General features: G+C 38.2%; 1 protein-coding gene across 3 annotated transcripts; it reads left to right on the forward strand.

Moving 5' to 3' along the window:
• Nucleotides 1-788: 788 nt before the first annotated feature.
• Nucleotides 789-8,017, forward strand: LOC132258293 (gastrula zinc finger protein XlCGF26.1-like). 3 transcript variants are annotated; one of them, XM_059755547.1, is made up of 9 exons: nt 789-995; nt 1,527-1,709; nt 1,780-1,827; nt 3,363-3,401; nt 3,466-3,598; nt 3,809-3,903; nt 4,718-5,307; nt 7,029-7,397; nt 7,555-7,716. In XM_059755547.1, the coding sequence occupies exons 1-9, from the start codon at nt 957-959 to the stop codon at nt 7,601-7,603; spliced, it is 1,545 nt and encodes a 514-aa protein (XP_059611530.1). In that variant the 5' UTR covers nt 789-956; the 3' UTR covers nt 7,604-7,716. The 3 variants fall into 3 exon arrangements, with proteins under 3 accessions (XP_059611530.1, XP_059611528.1, XP_059611529.1); XM_059755545.1 differs by having other exon boundaries at nt 793-995; nt 7,029-7,401; nt 7,555-8,017; XM_059755546.1 differs by having other exon boundaries at nt 796-995; nt 7,053-7,401; nt 7,555-8,016.
• The last annotated feature ends 8,910 nt before the right edge of the window (nt 8,018-16,927 follow it).

Below are 16,927 nucleotides of genomic sequence, written 5' to 3' on the forward strand. Positions count from 1 at the left end.
CTTGAATATACGGTTTTTCTGTAAGTTTTCTGAGTTACACAAGTAAAAGATTGCGTTTTTTTTAGGTCAAAGACTCCTAAATTTGAGGTTATGATACTTTAGGTGGTTGAAAAAATCTATAAATGTTGGGTACCAGCCCATAAATGGCGTAAGAAACGCAACGAGAATGCCCATCTGGCATCCCTTCTTGGAAAATTCCACTCATTTCTGAGAAAGCCACCGAATAGTTAATACACTTATATTTAATCAAGCAATAAATATTGAATTAATAGTTATTAGTCACTGTGCCATCTCTCATCATCATCCTCCTCAACCCCTTCGTTATCTTCGGGATCTCAGGCTCTCGGCTACAAGGCTGGGATTGAGATTATCCTTGTTACAGGTGAGCCACAAGCCGTAACAATAAAGTACCGGAAAGGGAGAAGAAAATAAGGAGAACGCATGTTTTAAGCACTGTCAAAGCCGTATTTGACAGTATTATTTCCCCCTTGTTATAACTAAAAAAAATCCCTGGAAAGCAGTGGCTTTGAACTCATCTCCACTAATAGAACCTGAATTGAGGTGATTGAAGTGGCATTTTTGGTGTGGGTGCTAATGAAATAGACCTTGAAGGCTACTTAGAGAATCTGTGGTGTCATAGGGCCACGCAGCTTACCGCGTTCACAGCTCTTTCACCGAGCGCAACGCGAGAGTGGCGAGAGAAAATCTCTGTGCGTCGCGTTTGGCGCGCTCCGCGAGATCTGGCGGGAAGTCTTCGCGCCCGCGCGCGTGGGTGACGTGCTGGTGGCGAGATGGCGCGCGGGATGATGAGGAGGTGCAGCGGCCAGTTTGACACTTTGATAATTTTTTCACGGTGTGTGCGCGATTTGTGTATGGAAGTGTGCTCTGGGTGAAATATAAATGAACGCGTGAAAAATGTGCGGAAAATAAACAAAAGGACAGATGCAGTGTGGATCATGGACAATCTGTGCGGTGTCTGCTTCCAACAGTCCGAGGTAACGATGCATCTCCTTGGCGAGATATTGATTTTTTGCTCTCCCTTGTCCTTTTCCTTCCACGGACATGTTGGGCGCTTTTTTCTCTCCGTCTTCGGCTTGTTTTCTTTTCTCCTCTCTTCTACCCAAGCTTCGCCGATGTCTTCTTCTTTTTGCTCTCCTTGCGCTGCGCGCCGCGGGGTGGGGAGACAAAAATAATACAACACAGTGAGGCCGCAGAGAGTGAGAGAGAGTGAGAAGGAGAGGGAAAAAAGAGGCCCGAGACCCACAAAAAAAAAAACAACACTTCTTCTCTAGAAAGAAAAACGACGAAGAAGGAGCGCAATAATAATACAAACAAAAAAAAAGTGCTGTAAGAGCTTCGCTTTGTGATGTCTCTCTCGATACAGAAGTGCGCTGAAGAAAGACGGAGAGAATTGATTCTATCGACGATTCCTCCAGACATTTTCTCCGCGGCGTTAGATCACTGCCGAATCCCCCGGAAAAGCGGCATTTTCCTGTGATTTCTGTGCTTTTCTGTGCCTCTTGCAGCAATTGTTCCAAGTTCCGGGCTATCCCATTCCGTCGTGTCTTAAGTGTTCCGAGCAGTTGGCCGTGAAGGGGCTCCCGAGTGCTACGACGCAGCCGAGAAGCGTTCCACCAGGAATCTCACATCTCACACCCGCCGCGGCGCCCACAGCGCCACATCCGCCGCCAGACATGAGCGCAGTGACTGTGAGTGAGACTCCCGGATTTGCCCCCAAGATCCCCTCATGAACAATCTCTCTCTCTCTGGCCATTGCAGGAAATGCAGCAGTCGCAGATTCTCCACACGCCCAAAAAGCACGAAAATGTAAGTCGCCTATTTTGCCCTCTGCGGAATGCAATTGCAATTCTCTCTCGGCACAATGAAGCGCGCTTCTCGGCCTCTTTGCTGTTGCTGTTGGTGCATCTCTTTGCGCCATGGTTTCGCCAGCAAAAACGACAAACTAGAGAAGAAGCGCTGGAGAGATGAAATGCAGAGACGACGATAGAAATTCTTCCCTTCGCGAGGGAATATTTATAAACTCTCTCACTTTGTCTCGCTACATTAGTTGCTTGTGCATTTTGCTCTGGGCAGCGCGAAGCGGTCTCTGGCCGCAAAACAATGCTAATGACATTTTATATTTGTGCACATCGCGTTTGCCTGTTGAAGAGGGGAAATTTTGGCGGGAAAATGCATCTCATTTCGCGCAATTATAAATCTCACGAGAGGAGTTTCCCGGCGAGACGGAAAAGCTAAAAAATAAGCAGCAAATTCAGCTGAAAAGTGCTAAAGCGAAGTATTGAGCGATGGAAGAAACTCAAAAGCGTTACAAACACAGCAATTTCAAACAAATTAGCTAATTTTTTAACAATTTTCTTAGCAATTAATAGAAGATATTAATATAAAGATCCAAAATATTTGGGTAAGAATCTTTAGAATTGAGCCTGGGCAAAGCACCAAAAGTTATTCTCCATTTTTTCTGCTTTTACACAATGTGGAATCGCCAAAGGTTGCTCAAGTGGGTGAAAAGTGGTTTCCATTCTTCAAATTTCCATTCCTTTCCATTCGATCTATTCCAATCCATTCCATCCATTCTTCGGAATATTCTTTCCCTTTGAGACTTATTTGAAATTGTGTCTGCGAAATCGTCTTAGAGAGAAAGATTTTTGCACAAATTCCAGCGAAAATCTTCCACATTAGAGAATTTAGGACAAGATTTTGAAGTGTCGCGGCTTCGATTCTCCTTCAATTCGTTTTTTTCGCTACTTTTCTTGCCTTTTTCCAGCATTTTCCTTCATTTTATAGCTTTTTATCAGCAATTTTTCCTCAATTTCTTCAAGAATTGTCTCTAAAAACGCAATTTGATGGCCGGAAATGCTTTTCTTTCACTAAATTTTTATTCGTTAAATTCTTTTTAAAGCTTTAATCTTCATTTTGGGGGCTTGAAATTATTCCAAATGTTGTAAATGCTATAAAAACTTTGAAAGTTTTTAGGAAACCAAAGAGAAATGTGTGAAAATTGAAGGAAAATGGCGCGAAAATGCGATTTTAGTAAAAAAAACTTTTATTCTGACAGGAAAACGGAAAATTTACAACAAATTCTGCGAATTCCTTCAGTTTTTTATGTTTTTTTCTGTCAAGAATTTCATCCATTCCACTCTTTCCTCTTCATATTCTTAATATGATAAATGAAATTTACCTGCGCTTTTGTCCGCGAAAAACCGAGGAAAACACTGTTTTCCTGGCTAAGAACTTAGCAGAAAAAAGCAATGAAATTAGCTAAATAAATCTCAACTTTGAGATCTTAGCATTTTGTGCTCACTGAGTAATTAATTGAGGAAAAAACTGTTGTTTTCTTGCAGCTTCCGTTCGATTTGGAGCAGACAATTCAGAATATCGACGTGAGTCAATTGCATTTTGTGGAAATCGAAATGTGAAATTATTAATTGTCTTCTGACTTTGCAGAATGAACTGCTTTTCGGTGAAGAAGGCTCTTGTCCGCTGTGCAACAAGACGTTCGGGAGGAAATCCTCACTTCTCAATCACATAAGGAATCATTCAGCCGAGAAGAAATATGTGTGTTCATATTGCCAGAAAGGTGAGAAGTATTTCCTTGTCTCTTTTTTAGAACACATTGCAAAAAATGCGTGCTGTTTTTGCTTTTATTACACTTGAACAGCGCTTTCTTGTGTGGAAAGAAACCTGTTCTTCATCTTCAGCATCTAAACTAGAAGAAGACTCGCAAAGGCGGGACTTTTTGTTGCCTGTTTTTCTGTACTTAATTGCTGTTCAATAATTCTATGCACAGGATTCACTCAAGCTGCTAATTTGCGCAATCACGAGAGAATTCATACAAATGAGAGGCCATACGTTTGCATTGACTGTGGGAAAGCTTTCACTCAAGTGAGTGTCACAATTATTAGACTCTAGATAGATTGATTTTATGTTGTGATTGGGAAGAAATGCTGCAGCATAAAAGCGATTACAGACTTGCTGATGATCCACGGGAGGATAAGCGAGAGCGCGAGTGACTGACAGTTCGCTTAGCCAGGAGAAAACGCGAATAATCCCTCGATATATCGAAGGTTCAGCCGATTTTTCAGGGCTTCGCGACGGCAGCGCGCTCGTGCGAAAATGCGCCGAAACATTGCGCGACTCAGAAAAGGCGCAAAATGGCGGATTTCTTACAAATGATTTCCTGGATTATTATGGTGAAAACACCAGCATTTGTAATTTGTAATTTGTCCACGATCATCTCTTTCTTCCCCTCGCGTTTCGTGTATTTTCCTTCCTACTCTGTCAGCGTCTGACTCTGACATGTCGAGACAGCCACTGTGCGAGTAGGAAGAAAAATACACGATACGCGTGGGGAAGAAAGAGATGATCGTGGACAAATTACAAATTACAAATGCTGTGTTTTCACCATAAAATCATTAAATTCTTCTGCGAATCATCAATTTTCGCAATTTCAACGGAAATTTCACGATTTTTGATAAAATAAACAAATAAATAAATCAATTGTCGCTAGTGTCGACAAAGAAGAATAACTCCTGAGTGTGTTTAGCGCCAGTTCAGCCACGGCTTATCGCTGATCCGACCTTTAAACACTCAAAGCTCATCCACGAAGGATTGATCCGAGTTCGCGCCGATTCGTGGATCATCAGCAAGTCTGTAATCGCTTTAAGAAGATGTGTGAAATGATGACTATTTCGCATAGGTGACAAATCTGAACAACCACCGACGTCTTCACACTGGCGAGCGACCGTTTGTGTGCATTGAGCCTGATTGTGGGCGATCCTTCGCCCAAGTGACGAATCTCAACAATCACATGAAGACGCATCACAAGATTCAGCAATATGTGTGCAATCAGTGTCCCAGGCGATTCATCCAGGTGAGCCAGTTGAATCAGCATCTGGCTCTGCACACCGGCATACGTGGCTTCATGTGTCCACAGTGTCCGGAGAAGACGTTCAAGCAGCAATCCCACCTTCAGCAACACCTCCGGACGCACGGCATGGAATTTCCCTATGCTTGTGCGCGATGCGAGGAGAAATTTGTGCAATTTGTCCATCTGGAGCATCACATGAAGATGCACGAGGAGTTCCGATACAAGTGCACAATGTGCAGTTCGTCATTCAACCAGGAGCCGCTGCTGAAGAAGCACATTCAGCGTCACATCGATGGGCGATATTTGGCGTGTCCAGTTGACGGATGCAGCGAAGGTTTCACGGTCAAACATCACTTGACTCGACACATGCAAGCCCATCATTCCATGGCGCACCAACCGAAGCGAATATCTGTGAAGAGGTGAGATTTCAACAGACATTTTTCCCGCAAAATTGCATTGCGCACGATAAACTAGCATTTTCCAGAGAGATATATTGAGTTGATTCTCACTAAAACTGAGAAATGTTGAAATTCAGTGAAGAAAATGTTTAATATTCGAATTGAATAAGGAAAAACAGCCCTCTAATACCCGCTAAAGCAGTTTTTAAAACAGAATTGCTAAAATACGAGTTAATAATTAGTAAATTCGTAATAAAAGGAATTTATTGCGAATATTTTTCATGTTCGCACTGGGAAATTAGAGCCAGAATCACAGATTGATTAATCTATGCAAGACATTTCTGTAACGAAATCATACTAACGAGTCGTTGCAACGTTATTTTCATAATATTTTAAATAAGCTGTCAAAAGTATGATTATGAAAGTCGAAAAATTTACGTGAAAACCACGAAAATACCAAAAATAGAAACAATTATTGTGTTTTTATGTAAATAAACACATTTTTAAAGGATTTTAATTGCCATTTGGGCACATTTCCGGACGTCTTTCGATTCTTTTCAGGATAATTCAGTTGCATTTCGATAACATTTAAATTGGAAGTAATTTATGATTCTAATTGGAGAAAAATGGCCACAAAACTAGGCTCAAATTGGAATATTTTACCCTTAAAACTATTTTACACCAGCAATTTTAAAGTGTCCGGAAAGAAATTTTGGTTTTATAACTGAAATTTGTATTAAATAAACGTCTTCGCGTTCGTATTTCATTCGTGCTTTACACTAGCGCCGCCAAACGGCCCCCAATATAAGCTGTGAAAAGTGTAAAGTTGCAACGACCCGTAAAATTGCCTTGATTTATGGGAAATACAGAATTGTTGAAGGATTTTTTAATATTTGTCATGAATTTCTGATTGATTTGTTGTAGAAAATGCATTAATTTGGGTTAATATTTCGCATTTAGACGGTACAAATTGGTTTAACTCAAAGGGACAAATCACAAGGCGATTTTTGAGGAAACTTAATGTTTTCTAATAAAATGATTAAAAAAAAATGATTATTTTCCCAAGTAAAATTGAAAAATATTCAAATTCTAAATGAAATTCAATCAAAAAATAATTATTTTCCAAAGTAAAATTACAAAATTATAAGAAAAAAAATCAAATTTTGAATTGAATTAAAAAAAAAATATTTTTTTCCCAAGTAAAATTAAAAAAAAAATCAAATTTTGATTTAATAAAAAAATATTTATTTTCCCTAGTCAAAATTGAAAAATAAGCATATTCTTAATTAAATATAATCGAAAAATGATTATTTTTCCAAGTAAAATTACAAAATTATTAAAAAAAAAATTGAATAAAATAATAATATAAAAGACTATTTTTAATAAATGAATTAGAATATTCCGAATTTTAACAATCATTAAATTATATTCAAATTTTGATTAAATATTCAGAAAATAATCAAAAAATATTCAGGATTTTTGTGTAAAATTAATCACAAATATTCAAAAGAAATTATTCAATAATCACAATGTTAATGATCTCAACTGGCGAGTGATTGGCCGCTTGGGTTTAACACACATCTCTAACTTTCCCCAGTTTGAGTGGGAATTGATCCAAAAATCGGTTCTTTCTACTCTTCTTCTGCTTGATATGCTTGAGCTTTTGCGATGCTAAATTAGCAAAATGTGAATGAGAAAGAGTTGATGTTGAGACATTCAATGTTCTCGCCTCTCGTTCGAAGGCTGAAAATGTCGTCCTATTGTAGATCGGCAGCATCAGGGAAGCACAGTTGCTACTTTGAGAGCTGCGATGAGTCATTTGGCGACTCTGACACACTCAATGAGCACCTGAGGAGTGTCCATGGGCTGTCGATCGTGAAGAATGCGGTGAAGCGCAGCAAGATGGACCTCATGCTGCTGGAGCAGATGAAGAGCAAGAGTGCCATGAGCGATGCTGGCCAGAACTTTGTGCAGCACTTCGCCGCCATGGCGAGCGGATCGGCGGGCGATCAAGCTGGCAATAAGCGTGTGCTGTCCGTGTCGGAGATGCTAAGCATGTCTGAGGATGTGAGAAAACAGGTGGAGCGCAAGGCTCAATTGGAACTCGATATGCAGGTGATATAGTGAAGAAAAGTGAAAATATTTTACTGACGAAATGTCTTTTCTCTTCCCACGAAACAACTAAAAAAAACAAACAAATATCACTGATTTCGCATCAAATACAACCAATATTGATGATGAATTATGTGACGAAAAAATGATGTTTAGATTAAGTGCGAGACTCCTCAAATATCACCCACAAGATCTCAGCCTGTGACAAGCTTCCAGCCTTTCCACGCCGCGGCTTTTCCGCTCAATGGAGGAGCGACGATGGCGGGTGTTGTTGATAGTGTCAATGCAATGATGAAACTCGTGTGCCATTTCTGCTTCAATATCTTCAAGAGTCCACACTCACTCGCGAGGCACATCCAGAAATTTCACAATTGATCAAAAGATTGGAAGGACATTTATTGGGAGGCATTTCTATCCTGGGCGGAGGCAAAGAAAAAAGGATTTGTATATTTTGTTACAAAAAAAAAAGAAGGAAATTCCTGTCTTGCTGTTTGCATTATATCACATGTGTGGAGGAAAGAGAGAGAGAGAGAGAGAAAGGGAAGATCTTTCTCTCCGGAGACATGAAACATTACAAAGATATAAAAGATTCTTTTGGATCAATAAAGAGAATATTCTCAAATTGGCACAATTTATTCCCTTAGCCAAGACACACTTTTCTGTTCCCCCACAAAATCTCTATCAAAGTCGACGGGTGAATCGAAAACTATGAAAAGCCAAAAATACAATTTCTCAGCAAAGCATTTTCAAGATTTCGCTTCAATATCGCTGCAAAATTTACCAAATTTATCTTAAAAAGCCTTCAAATCGTCCGTTAAAGTGTAAATATTGCAAAGTATTTTTTATTTTCTAATATTTTAGTTTATTTTATCAGTATTTATTGGAATTTTTTACTAAAATATCGTGAAATTAATGGAAAATCTGAAATTTTTTATTTTTCAAAGTCTCTTTTTATTAGTCTTCGAGTCGATTTTATCGAAAATAGTACTAAAAAAATCAATTTTTCATACTTGACTTGAACTTTTCCCTAATTTTTTCAAGTGAAAAAATTTAAAAGATATGAAAAATATTCATTTAAAGTCTAAAAAACATTTTAGAATAGTTCTGAAAATCTACGAATATTTTCTGAAAAGGCGTTTTATGCATTTGACTGCAATTTTTGAGACATTTTTCTTATGGGAAAATTCTTCAGCGTAACAATGAAAATTTGACTTTTCATTCGCAAAACATGACAATTTTTTTTCATTTGTGCTTTTTAGATAAATAAGATTTTTTGTTATTTTCTCATAAGATACAAATCTCAAAATTTTTTATACAGAAAGAACAAATAAAAAGCTTTTCAAAAATACATAAGACGAAAACTATGATAAATCGACTTTTCATAGTTTTCGATTCACCCGTCGAAGTGTATTTCGCAGATCGTCGAGAAGAATGCTGAATTGCTGAATTGCTAATGTCGCAGATGCAGTTGTGAATATTTGCAAAATTGGTTTAGATTTTCTTTAAAGCAACACACGAAACCATAAAGAACTTGAATTCCGTGCAAATGCCTCAGAATTTCATGCCGACAAGGAAATGAAACCGAAAATCTTTAATTAGGAGCTGAATTAAGTGTCAATTCATCAATGTTTATCCCAAATTAATAATTATGATGAGCTTAGAATGTTTTTCCTGTGAAAAATGAGAGTTTTAATGTCGAATTTTAATTTAAAAAGCCTTTCTTTGGTTAATATTCATCATATTTCGGGCTGTTTTAAGTTCTTTGATTTGAACTTTAATATTACTTTTATTCCTAATTCGATATTCTGTTGTCTAGTAGAAATGGCTAGTAGAAATTCTGATTATTCTCTAATTGCAGATAGTTTCTAACTTGATCAGCTGAGAAAGCTGAACAGCTTTATTTTCGCGCTCAAATTCCTCTCTTTGTGCAAATGTTGTGAAAAGGAAAGAAAAAGGACGCAAAAATGCGATATTAATAGGCTTTCCAAGTGAGTAAAGTAGAAAACAAGGTGAAAAATAACATTTTAGGCTGTAGAAAGAGTTCTTAGGAGAAGTTTTAAGCCCAAGGATGAACTAATATCCATCCTAAGAAGCGTTAAAGAGAATGTTAAGAAAGGATTCTATTGGAAAAATGGATTAATTTAGGCATAGAAAAAATGATTTGATTGATATAAAGAAAGCCTTTTTCTGTACTCCTTTTCTTTCTCATTTATTTACGTCCTTTTTGAATCACGAAATATTTTATACGACGAATCGGAATCAATCTGGAGATTTCCGAATTAATTGCATCGCGATGCACGGAGATGCAGTCAAGATACAAGATGCTGTGGCAGTCAAAACCAACATTAACAACCTCTTGTTAAGAAAGGAATATTATCATTCATTTATCGCTTCTCACAATGGAATAAAACGTGTGAAATCTCTTCAATTCTTAACAGTGTTTAGCAAAGACACTTGCTTTCTAGCAGTTTTCTCGCTAAATCTTCTCTTCGGTGAAATCAGCTCCGGTTCGAGAGAGAGATAATAAGCGCGAAAAACGACTAAATGATCTATTGCATAAAGTGATGCATAATTTTAATGCAAAGCTATTTGTCGGCGAAGAGGGCAAATTTATGCTGTGCATGAGGAAATCGCATAGGGAAAAAACGAGAATGATGCGAATAACGGGTTTCTCGTGCACTTGAGCATTGATGTCCATTGTTTCTTCCTGGAGACCACCAGCAATTTGCTCAGGAAGCTGCGGCCGCGGATTCTCCGCCATTCTTTCTGCACATCGCGAAAAATACGTGATCATATTTTGTGCCATTTGTTGTTGCGTTTCGGTGAGCGAATGGCGCGCAATAAATTTGCACTGATTGTCTTTTTATCACTCTTCAAAAAAAGAAGAAGAAAAATTCATGCCGCGAATCTCGTTATTAATGTGGTTTCTTTCACCAGTGAGCAATTTTCTTTTAATTTCGCGTTATTTATGAGTGGCATTTCAGTGGTCTTAAGATATACTGCTGATTAAGAGGTTTGCAGTGTAATCTCTTCGGACAACAAGCAATGCGCTTCCAGGAAGAATTATAATGAGTCTTCCGAGAACAGGATATTTTACATTCTATCAGCAACAAAATAAAAAACTACATAAGATGCCAAGCTTACTATTACTTTTTAGTTTATTAGAAGCATTAGAAGTCATCAACACTTCGTTCTTCTATTTCGACGGATGATTCAATAGAGAATGCTAATATTGCTCTTTATTTGAATGATTTTGTGAATGTTTCAAGTGGTTTTGTTGGTATTTATTGAAATTTTTGACTAAAATATAGCAAGGTTAATAGAAAAACTTATAATATTATTTTTCAAAGTCAAATTTTTAATAGTTTTTGAGCACATTTTATTCAAATGATTTCTATAAAATCATCTTTTCATATTTTACATGAACTTTTCTTAAAAATCTTCTAGTAAAATAATTCTAAAACTCGAGAAATATTAATGAAAATTCATTGAAAGACTAAAATTATGTTAGGAACGTTTATTAAAGAGGCATTTTATGCGTTTCACTGCAATTTGAGATGATTTTCTCAGAAAAAATATTCGGAATACACGAATATTAGTCAACTTTTTATAGTTTAACGGCATAAAGCATGAAATTTTCTCCACTCAATCTTCTGAACAAAAAGAATTTCTTCTTCTGCTTATTAAAATACAAATTTCAAAATTTCCCGTCGTTTTGCTATTTAAAATTTAGAAGAAAATTACTTCAAAATGAAGGTTTACGTCCCAAAGTCTAGTCTAAAGTGTAATTCAAATTATTTATGACTATGCAAATAACAATTTTTCAGTCATGCAAAAGGCGTAAAGATATATTCTTTATGATACTACATAAAGAGAAAAAGTCATTTGCAGTTCATTGTGATCTCTCAATTAACTGGTAATGAGAAGAAAACATATTTTCTCTCGACTTTTGCATACAAGGAAGTACAAAAGCATCACTGCAAGTCTTGAGCCTTGAGAGCTTTTTTTCTGCTTCTCTCACTTCTGGGCATTTTGCACATATCGTTAAGACACTTGAAGAAAAGTGTGTGAGATTGCAGAGAATATGTATTTACAATTGCGAAATGACGACGTTTTCAATGGTGTTATTTGAATTTTTCGGTTGTTGTTCAATTGGGGGGAAAAATTGCATGGCGTCGAGCGTGAATAGTTGCGACTTGGCAGCGCTCAATAATGTGTTCTCTGGCCACACATTTACCTCCTTTTCAATGCCAACCGCACTGAAATTGTACCATTCTTCATGTGGCCATGAAGGTGCACGGCAATTGATCAGTTGATTTGCTCGCGAGAGGCGCAGCGAAGGAGACTCGCCAGATTCTTGGCGACAATGCGGTGGCGATGGAGATAGCGCGATGTGTGGGTGTCAATAAAATGGTACTCGCGCTGCGGATTGAGTTTCACGCTCAAGACGCTCGGGACGGAAAATGCGAGCAATTGTGATTGCAAGATGCTGGCGGACGGCAATTTTATGGCTGTCGGAAAATCCGTCTTGGGATTGGAGATAAGCAGAGAAAAGATCACTGCGGTCAATGCTGGTTAGACATTATGATGCGCTAACTGGGATTCTCAGGAGATCACGGCAGTTTGTGAGAGTTCAATCCATATTAAATTCCATTGATCAATGCATAATACGAACTTTACACAAAACCAAGATCACTAAAGTGTTCTCTAAGACACTCAAAGAAGCGAAGATTTAACTAGAAGCTTAGAATATTCCTTTTATGAGACCTCATTTTACCGCCACACTATCTTGATTCTTTGGATTTCCTTCGATTTTCCAGCAAAATCAATAGTAAAAGAATTTTTTCTAGGTTATGTAACGAATTACGGACAGATTTTAGATCAATTCTTACGCTCTAGTCCGAAAGATCACGAGTCTTTGGCAGAATTAAGCATTTGCAAGTAATTAAAAGTCCTTTTCTGAACCTTTGACGCCAAGAAAACCTAAAAAATATTCATGTGGAAATGAAAAATGCTCATTTGCAAATCTTTCTAATATTTTCGAATATTTTGTGATCTAGAATGCTTCAAAACGGAGTTTTTGAATATATCTTTGTAATATTTTTGAGGTTATGGTCGGAAAAGAGGCCCAAAATGTGTTTTTAAGTCGATTCTTACAGGAATTCTAAATGGAAACTTAAGAAATTCATTCAATTTGGAAACAGTCTTTCAAATTTAAGCTCTAGAACTTTTGGTGTACAGGTTTAAGGCATATTATCCCCCCCCCCCCCCCCCCCCTTGGTCCTAACCTTCATAGGTGTCCTAAGCTAATTTTCGCTACAGCATGTCCTGTGAAGCTCAAGAGTTTGGCAGGATTTCTCTAGTTGTGATTCCTCGAGAATCACCGGCGAAGAGTGGGAGATGAAATTAATGGAGCTGAAGTGCATTAATCGCGCTCGCAGGCTCTCGCTTGCCGAAGGCACACAATCATGATGCACTTCTCTGCACAATATTTGATTGATGTATATATTTATCGGGGAATTTTCGCTAAAGTGCACTCTATGGATTTCTCGAGTTGCGACTGGCGCAACATGTTGTCGTGTGTCTTGGCGGCGGGAATTGATAAATGGACGCTGAATAAATAAAACCGGTGACTATTTGTGAAACTCTCCACTGGCAATTATTATTTATTTAAATCCCACACTTTTGTGCAGAAGGTGAGATTTTGCTGGCAAAAGTACGCAGACAGATCATAAGATTGTTGTGCCGCGCACAATTGCATGCTGAGCACGAGATGGAGCAGAAATGGAAGCTCATGCGGACTCTGGCGAAGATGGAGATAATTTTGATTGTCACACGTGAGGAAAAGTGAGTTTCGCGGTGGTTTCCGCATTGTTCAATTGTCTTTCCTTCTCATTGTCACTCCTTGAGCTCGCCGGGAGGCTTTTGCTCAACTTTGTCCGCGAACGCGTCTCGCGCTCAGCATCGCGAGCGTGAGGAAGAGATTGTGGAAGAGATCATCCAACACGATCATGATCATTAGTGGCAGCATCATGAGCACGGCCGGAAGAATTACCAGCCGCAGCAGTAAGTCATTAACCATCAAATTTGGATTTGTATTCATCTTTCGTGCAGTTCATTGAACCAAATTTCCAATATCAATGGTGACGATTGTGTTGCTTCTTCAACTGTCTGTGATTTCAGGTAACTTACAGTCGGGCTCAGAGTGAATACACCAAGGGGGAGATAATATGGCCAATTAGTGTACACCACTTCCTGACACTTCCACAATTTCTCTGAAGAATCACAGACACTTTCAGGCACTTCAGCAGTGCTTAGAACATGCGTTTTCCTTATTTTCTTCTCCTTTTTTGGATCTTCATACATTTTTCCAAGAGCCTAAAGACTCATAACCTCAAATTTTGGAGTCTTTCTCACAAAAAGATGCCATTTTTTACTTGTATGATCTTGAAAACCTAGAGAGAAACAGAATATTTTGATGTGATTCAATCTTAAATCGCTATTTTGGATCCACTTTAGAATATAACCTAAAAATTATCTTCAGATATCCAAAAGAATCCTTGAAAGAATCCTTTTTGGAACGTTTTAAAGGCAAATTTGGGGAATATAAAACTATTTTAGAGTAGAAAATCAATCAAAAACTTCTTAAAATAGACTATTTTATATCTTAAAACAACACTTTAGAGGTTATGAACAATCTTAGCATTCTTAACACAGTTTAACACTGAAAACTTATGATCTTCATCAGATATCATTAGTATGTTAGCAGTAAATAGCAAATCATATCTGCTTAGGCACAAGAAGAGTTGATTTTAAAGGGTTTTTAGTGGCAAAGTTTGTCTTAAATTCATAACATAACCTGGAAAGATGTGAAAAAACAATTCTTTTTATCCCAAAAGTAACTTTTAAACACACCACATTGGAATTGGTCAAGCACTTCCACTTCCAAATACTTCCACAGAGCTGTACACCACTTCTGATCATAATATCTCCCCCTTGGGATAGAGAAAGAGTTCATTGGCAAGAAACGCAGTGACTTTTGGAGGGAATTTGGAAATCCTCCCAGGAATCATTGAGCTAATAATCATTTCTCGCAGCAGGAAATGATGGTGCTTCCGGTCAATTTGCGCTGAGAACCTCTGGCCAGGATTGTGAGTCGCGAGAAGCGTGAATTTCCCTGGCAATTCCACAAGAATCGGCCCTGCAAAGTGAAGATGAAGATGATGCTGCGGCATTCTGCCAGGCGGGCGAATGATCGCGGAGCAGAGCCAGAGGACGGACAATCTGCAGAGATAGGTGAGTGTTCTATGGCGGTGTTGTGGGCGAGGGGGCAGGTGGAAACCTGTTTGTAGAGATTCACGGAGGAGAGCAAGAGAGAGAGAGAGAGAGAGATTCTGCAATGGGACGCAAGAGAAATCCACTTCATAGAGATTGAGAGGCATTTTCTGTGTAAGAAATTGTGTGCGCTAGAAGCTAAGATTCATGGATTTTCAGAGGAGTTTGAAGGCACTTTGTCTTGTCTTTTCTCTCCACTAAATCTCTCGCTCTCGCGTGGTGTGTTTCTGACCATCTCGAGAAGCCAGAGGTAATTTGTGTGGAGCGCATTTTGCCATTTCTCTTGGCACAAGAGAGAGAGAGAATTTGCGGAGACTTTTCGGGTGGGATGACGGCCAAAATTGGCGTCTTCGTTGGCGTATTGCTTTTTAATGGCCGTGGCTGTATTCAACCACGCATTTTATCACCCACCAACACGCATCCGTGAGAGAACCGAGATCACTTTCTGTGCGCGCGCGCGCCAAAGATTCCGTGCTTTGGAAGAACAAAGCGCGCGAATTGTACGGTTCAAAAGGTTTCAGAGATGTTTTGTGAAAATTTCCGACAAACTTGAATTTTCAGAGACACAAATGACTAAAGGGGGAGATAATATGCCTTGAATCAACTCTTTATGATTTAATTTTCTAGTTTTTTTTTCAGAAAATATCTGGAAAAATTCTGACCAAATTGTGAGGTTATGAAAACGACTTAGAAACCCTTCTTGGACTAATTTTAATCTTTTCAGACGTGAAAATAAATAAATATAGTGAATATTTCATCAATTTGACGAGATAATTAGGTTGATTTTCCCACTTTAAAGCCAAAAACGCCTAAAAACCTAAGAAAATAGACATTTTTGTAGTTTGAAATGACATTTTTTAGGTTATGATTGACTTTTATGGTTTTTCTCAAACAATATCAAGTTTTGATAGAAAATGACCAACTTTACGCAAGAGAAAAAGAAATATTTCCAGATTGATCCTAAAATTGATGAATTTGATGGTAATTTAGGGGTAAGTGGGGCAGCTTCAGATTCAAAATGCTGTTCCAACTTTAGGATTTTTTCTTGAAAAATCGGCTGAATATATTGCAATTATCACAACGCTCAAATAAACTCTCGTCTATTGAGCTTCAGAAAATGCCTTTCATTGAGCATTAAAACTGATCCTTTTTCCTCTAAAGGAGATTAAAAATAATATTGTAAATTATCTGAAACTGCCCCGCACGGGGATGTTTCGGATTGCTCTGGGGCAGTTTCAGATTTTCACTTATATTTACCATAAATTCCATTGTGGAATTGTCGAATCGCGGGCAAATGATCACTTTGATATCTATTCTACACACTGAAACTGTTTAATTCCCTAAAAATCGCCTTTAAAGTAATATTTTCGCGACTTTTCTGGACCCTTGCACGGACTGTCAAAATGTCTGAGCGAAAAGCAAGTTGCCCGTCATTTTTCCTGTATCGCAACGCCACCATGCGTGAGTGGTGGCAACTTCAGTGCCACCACAAATCAAATCAGTGCAAATCAGTGTTTTTCGCGTGTATTTTCTCACTTTTCCACTAAGAAGTCGTTTAACGTGATGAAGCAATGCAGCACAGAACGGCACTTTGTGAAAAATCTTCAATATTTGCCACAAGAAAATTTCGACCGTGATGTTGCGTCAGACTGTCAGAGCGCGCTGTTGTCAGTCCGTGGCGATCCGAAGCTGCCCCGTGTGCAGTGTTTGTGCATTTTCCACCACCCACTGAAAAGGCCGTGCCAAGGAGGAAAAGTTCGGGCATATTTATGATCTCTACTTAATTCTCAAAAACCTTTGATTGTGTTTCACGCGAATTGTGGCTTTTTTAATGGAGAAAACACGCAATCAATTCGGCAGCAAAATTCTAGTTTGTGAGTGATTTTCATTTTTCACTTATTTTATCTAAACAGTCAAGGCTATCCTGTGCAAATTTTCGTCAATTGTAGTCCTTAAGGACTACAAACATTGTGTGAAGACCAGGAATTTATTCATGTGAAAATCACTGAGAAAATTAAGAAATCTGAAGCTGCCCCATTTACCCCTAATCACTAAAATCTGTCTTAAATCAATTACATAACCTAGAAAAAGCAATAAAATCGATTTTTGTAAGCATTATAACTTGGAAAATGCCTGAATTTGTTGAAAAAGGAGCTTTGACGGTGTAAATATTTGAAATATTTTGACACTTCTT

This window comes from Phlebotomus argentipes, unplaced genomic scaffold, assembly GCF_947086385.1.
Source record: "Phlebotomus argentipes unplaced genomic scaffold, Phlebotomus argentipes genome assembly scaffold_4, whole genome shotgun sequence".
Taxonomy (NCBI): domain Eukaryota; kingdom Metazoa; phylum Arthropoda; class Insecta; order Diptera; family Psychodidae; genus Phlebotomus; species Phlebotomus argentipes.

Bases quoted from the DNA above. Each gene is read 5' to 3' on its own strand.
- LOC132258293 (XM_059755545.1), top strand. From the start codon at position 957: ATGGACAATCTGTGCGGTGTCTGCTTCCAACAGTCCGAG. The intron at 1,828-3,362 runs GTAAGTCGCCTA...GTTTTCTTGCAG, and splicing joins CGCCCAAAAAGCACGAAAAT to CTTCCGTTCGATTTGGAGCA. The intron at 3,904-4,717 runs GTGAGTGTCACA...TATTTCGCATAG, and splicing joins GTGGGAAAGCTTTCACTCAA to GTGACAAATCTGAACAACCA.